The sequence below is a fragment of the Euleptes europaea genome, chromosome 1 (assembly GCF_029931775.1).
Source record: "Euleptes europaea isolate rEulEur1 chromosome 1, rEulEur1.hap1, whole genome shotgun sequence".
Lineage (NCBI taxonomy): Eukaryota > Metazoa > Chordata > Lepidosauria > Squamata > Sphaerodactylidae > Euleptes > Euleptes europaea.
Genome location: NC_079312.1, coordinates 67,081,043 through 67,087,042, shown reverse-complemented (window position 1 = coordinate 67,087,042; position 6,000 = coordinate 67,081,043). Strand labels below are relative to the sequence as shown.

At 46.6% G+C, this 6,000-nt stretch overlaps 1 protein-coding gene across 1 annotated transcript in view; it reads left to right on the top strand.

The window, feature by feature from the left end:
- Positions 1-3,010: 3,010 nt before the first annotated feature.
- The window catches only part of SYN2 (synapsin II), a 221,835-nt gene continuing 218,845 nt past the window's right edge, over positions 3,011-6,000 (top strand). Inside the window, exon 1 of the mRNA XM_056851437.1 lies at positions 3,011-3,399. Within this exon, the coding sequence (XP_056707415.1) occupies positions 3,029-3,399 (371 nt within the window). The 5' untranslated portion in view covers positions 3,011-3,028. The remainder of the gene's footprint in view (positions 3,400-6,000) is intronic.

The window sequence follows — 6,000 nt, the reverse complement described above, 5'->3', positions numbered from 1 at the left end:
TATTTGAGATTAGTGTCCTAAACATAGTTAAGGCTCATTAGTGCAGCTTAGTCACTGAAAATTAGAAATATATATATATTTTCTATTGTATAAATATTTGTGGGTAATAATTTATATTCTATTTGGTCATGAGCAAATTTTTCAACGTTGGCTTTTAAAACCTGATTTCCATGTTCACATGATACTAACAGTATAAGGCAAAATATATATTAATAACACTCATAGTGGAAGATGGAAATTTACCACATAATGTTCTTCAGTTTCCAGAGATTTGTTTTAACACAAGAATGCCAGTTTTAACCATAAACACTATGTGTTATCTACTAGGTTCTTGGCTGGACTCTCAACCAGAAACAACTGTATTTTATCTTCTGTTGCAGGGGGTTGAATTCAGACTAAATTGCCCACTCACACAACACACTTCTGTCAGAGGAACAGAAATCCCCCCCCTTGCAGCCCACTGATCTCCCTGAACTGTTGCTCCTGGGGGACAGGAGACCCTTATTATCGGCTTGAGGGGGAAATTGGGAATCTACAGCAGGAAGGGCGAATTGGTGGCCATTAACCCTTTCCCTTCTGTTAGTAGAAAATTTAGTCTGGATGTTTTTCATTCTGCTTGCTGTCAATTAGATGTAATTTTTAAAATATATATATTTATTTTGATGTAGTGGTTGAAGTGTCAGACTGGGATCTGGATGACCAAGTTTCAAAATCTCCGTTTGCCATGGAAGCTTGCTGGGTGACCTTGGCCCAGTCCTCTCAGCCTAATCTACTTCACAGGGATGTTGTGAGGATAAAGTGGAGAAGAGAAGAAAGGTTATAGGCCCCTTTGGGTCCCTATTGAGGAGAAAGGTGGGGATATACATGAGGTAAAAATGTTTTGGATACCCTTAACAAACAGTATAAAGTATTTTAAAATAAAGAAATAAAATAGCTGCCATTTTCCCAGCATTTTTTCTTTTTTAGGACTTTAAGAAATCAGAGGCAATTGTAGATTTTTTGAAGCAATTATTGCTTCAAAATAGCAATTATTGGTTTTTGAAGTCCTCAAAAAGCCCTCCTGTGGAAAAAATGGCAGCTGCAATGGGCTGATAGCAAGAAACTGGTGCTGTATGAATGGAACCTTTGAAAATGCACATCTTCCTATCCATGCTTAAAAGACCAGAGCAATGCTGGTTTGGAAAAGAGTGTACTGAGGAAAGAGAAAGGATAATTTAATTTAATAATTGTGTTGATCCCCTGCACTCCAGCTTGGAAGCCAATGCAGAGAAAAACTTTTACCAAAATGTACTAAACGAAAGTGTCATAAAATCATTTTAAGGTCTCTCTCACAGGTGCCTTCTTCCTGACCTGGCAAATTGGCATATTGGGGCAGCTATTGTATACCCTTGACTGAAGAACAGTACACTCCTTCTATCTGGGATGGTCGTCCTCTTCCACCTAGCGTGCAGCTTCGGGAGGGATGCACATGGATCAGTGAGGGAGGGAGGGGACACACGCCTAGCCAGCCAGATCAGCCGGATCTCACAGCCAGATCGCCCTCACCTCCCATATGGTGCATGATTGTGAAGAGAGGCACTTTAGTACAAGCAACCCCGTTTGCAGTCTGAAAGGATATAACTGCACGACAGGACTGTACCGTCTCATTGGAATCAGCCGTGGTGATGACTTTGCCACAGTAACAGGAGACTGGTCGGTTTGCATCCAGCCAACGGGTTTTTTGTTTTTTTGTTTTTGGAAGTGGAAGGTAAAGGACTCCCTCCAAAACGTGTAGAGGTGGACATAGGGTTGCCAGGTCCCTTTCTGCAACCGGTGGGAGGTTTTTGGGGCGGAGCCTGTGGAGGGTGGGGTTTGAGGAGGGGAGGGACTTCAATGCCATAGAGTCCAATTGCCAAAGCAGCCATTTTCTCCAGGTGAATCGATCTCTATCAGCTGGAGAGCTACAGATCATAAGATCGCACATCCATAGGATACTAATCCAGGAGAGCCTTACATAAGGACTTGTCTTTTCTGACTTACCTGTACTCTGGAGAATTTATATCATCATCATCATCAACCTTTAATCGGCATACTTCAAAAGACATCACAAACGGGAAGTCGATCAATTTATTTTGGATTCTTGTATGTTGTGGGTATTTTCCAGCGGACTTATTGATGAACGTTGGTATATGACTATTGGAATGTATTAAGGGGTGTACCATGCACCCCTCTACATCTGATATTACACTTTGTTTTTTAAAAGCTGGGCAAATCTCTGCTGTTACCTTATTTAAACTCACATCACAGCAGGCCGGCTTATTGAGCTGCCATGACCTGGTAGTTGGGGAGAAAATAGACACCACTGTACTGGTATCGGGAGATTAGGAAATCAGTACAGTAGCGAAAACACATATAGGTGCAAATAAACATTCTTTGCACCTATATGTGTTCTTCGCTCCTGTACTGATTACCTGGTAGTTGGCCACCCTAGGTGGAGGGCAGGTTGCTGTGCTGACTGCAGGGCGACGTTTGCAGCTGGGGGGGTGTTTACCTGAGCGGGGGGGGTGGGGGGGTGGGGGGGCGGGGGAGGCCTCCCTAGGAAACCGGCACCCGCGAGATAAATGAATAAAAAAACCCAAGCGGGGGGGGCTGTTTTCCAGGGGGACTTTCTGCCGGGTGGAGGCTGCGGAGGAGGGGCGAGCGAAGGGGTTTCCCTCCGAACGGGGAGGGAGGGAGCTCCGCAGCGCCGCCCCGCGCCAGTCCCGGGAACTGAAGCGGGAAGCGGCTCGTGCACCTTCACAGCCGTGCAGCGGGCTTGGGCGGCTGCCACCCAGAGACGGGAGGGCGGGACGAGCAAGCGTGGAAGCGGCGGCGGCGGCGCGCGAGCTTCGCCCAGGCAGGCGGGCAGGCAGGCGGGCGGGCGGGCGGGCGGGCGGGCGCCGAGAGCCGCGTGCAGAGAGCGCAGCGCAGCCTTTCCCCTGCCGAGCCTGCTGCTTCTCCGGCCCCGGCCGGCCCTCCTCCTCCTCCTCCTCCCTCCCGCGGCGGCCAGATGATGAACTTTCTGCGGCGCAGGCTCTCGGACAGCAGCTTCATCGCCAACCTGCCCAATGGCTACATGACCGACCTGCAGCGGCCGGAGCCCCAGCAGCCGCCGCCGCCGCCGCCGCCTCCCTCGGCGTCCTCCTCCTCCTCGGCCGCGGCGCCGCCGCCGCCGCCGGCCTCGCCTTCCCCGGCCTCGGAGCGCAGGCAGCCGGCGCCGCCCCAGGCGCAGCAGTCGGTGGGCAGCAGCTTCTTCAGCTCCCTCTCCAACGCCGTGAAGCAGACGGCCGCCTCCGCCGGCTTGGTGGACGCGGCGGCGGCCTCGGCGGCGGCCAAAAAGTTCAAGCTGCTCTTGGTCATCGACGAGCCCCACACCGACTGGTAGGTGCCCCCCCCGCCGCCCCCGCCCCATATCCCCCAGCCTGCCGGTAGGGAGGGGCTCGGGCCGCGTCCAGGGCCGCCCCTCCGCCCGGCCGAGCCGCTGCGGAGTGACCCCACGGGAAAGGAGAGCGGCTGGAATGGGCGCGGGCTCGGAGCAGGGCTGGCCCTGGCCCTGGCCGCCCCGGCGAGAGGCGCTGGGCCGAAGGGCAATGGCCCCAAGGGAGAATGCCCGCCCGCCCGCCCGCAGGCCGGCAGGAAGGGACGGGGCGCTGCTGCTCGGGGAGGCCACAGGGCCTTCTCCCAACTTCCTTGGCGTGTAGGACATGAGTGAAGTTCCACGGCGGGGGGGGGGGGGAACCAGCCTGTCGATTGTCACGTGGCAACATTGCATCTGATGCCTTTGGTTGGGAGTACGTGCAGGGCCAATTGCAGCCTTCCAGCTCGAGAACACTTGAAGAATTCAGATAGATAGATAGATTCTACTTGATGATCCATATGCAGATAGATAGATAGATAGATAGATAGATAGATAGATAGATAGATTCTACTTGATGATCCAAATGCAGATAGATAGATAGATAGATAGATAGATTCTACTTGATGATCCATATGCAGATAGATAGATAGATAGATAGATAGATAGATAGATAGATAGATTCTACTTGATGATCCATATGCAGATAGATGATAGATAGATTCTACTTGATGATCCATAAGCAGGTTTCATGCTTTATGCTTTGTCATTCGGCATGTTGGAAGATGGGTGACAAAATTATATTTGATTACTAAATATTAGTGCAATGCTCACCCTGTACCATAAATGGATGATATGACATGCTTGGCTCAGATATTTATTTTATCATTATTTATTCTGAGCAGGTGAGGGTAGCTTCAAAAAACAGGAAATGTTTTAGTTTATTTAGTACTTTTAATCATGGTTGCTTCGGGAAACCTGTTAAATCGCGAGTCTGGCTATTAGTACAGCCAGATTTCTTGTGGGAAGGTAAACATTGATTTCTTGTGAAATCTTTCCTACATCTAATTTTGAATGGAAGAAAGTGAATTCTTACAACACCAAAAACGTATCCTTAGTGACAACAGAAAGTCTCAGTGGTTTAATTTGTGAGCTAAATTTCCCCCTCCTCGCCACTCTTAAAAATGTTGACATGGGAAAGAACAGTGAATGGGCTGAGAATGCTGCAGCAGTATGGGGGCTAAGCAAGTGCAGACCTGATGAGCAAGATGAATGAGAGACCACTGGGAGGGGAGCCTCATGCAAGAACAGGATTATACTTGTAATAAATATTAAAGAAAGAAAATATTGACATATTGCCAGCCGTAATGCAACACAGAAGGGATTCCCTTGGGGCAATGTTTTACACCTCATAGTCTTCCTGTATACATGTCAGACTTGTTTATGTGGTGTTGGTACACAAATTAACAACGATCTTAAAAGATGTGACAATTCTAAAACCAAAATGCACAAAAGTCCTGCTACTTCTTTTTTTTCTTTTTGCACTAGGGATCAAAACCAATTGGTGACTCAGTATCTCATTTCCTTGGTATTCTATAGCATGGGTAACCTGTAGCCATTAACAAAAAATAACAACTAACCATTAACAAAAAATCACAGCAGGCAATCTTGCTGTTGAAACCTAACTCAAAATGATACATCTGAATCTAAAAGTGTAGGTCTATCAATGGCTATTAGCTATGAAAATCTGCAAGGCATTGCACGAGGAGAAACGGGTAAGAAATTCTTCCATTCCATGATGATTCTCTAAGATTAAGATCTTGGGATCTTGAGCAGACTTATTTCTGTCCTCCCCCTTTCCCCCCCTTTAACTGACACCCAGTTGCTCTCAACATTCCATCTCTTCTGGAGAATGTTTAACACTCATCAGACAGGTTTTGAGGTTTGTTCTCGTTTTTCTTTTGGTTTATTCACAATGTCATTTTTTCTACATACCCAAGGAGTCCCACAGGTTGGTAGAAATGCATATCTAGTCTATGCGTGGTTTGATTTTGTGGTTCTTGTTATCTGCACAGGAGCAAATAAGTTTACTGCTTGGAAAATCACTGTATTCATAGGCAATACATCTCTTGAGTACCAAGTGCTAGGGACAAATTGTAGGACATAGCCATCCCCTTCATGCTCTGATCTGAAATTGACAGAGGCATGTGACTGATCAATGTTGAAAAGAGAATCTTATGTTCTTAAGGTTTATTGGATGTAGTTGTCAAGCAGTTCCCAAGTTAGTGAATAATTTTGACTTCTGAGCAGTCACAATACATGTATTTTTGTTCTGGCGTACGGATATCTGTGGATCTTTTTAATATTGCCTTCTACTATTCACATTATTCCTTCTCAGTGGCTTTTGAAATCATATTTTTTATCTTGCTAAATCCCAATATGTAGTATTACTCACTATCTTTTTTTAAAAGAACACAGTTTTTCAGCTCTGTGTCATGGATTATGATATAGAATATACCAGGTGTGGTTTGTGTCTGTCAAATACATCTGTTTAGTATACTTCAGCAAAAGAGTTTGAATTTTAGTTTTTATGGAAATAGCTTTATTTTTTATGCTAGAAACTTTTT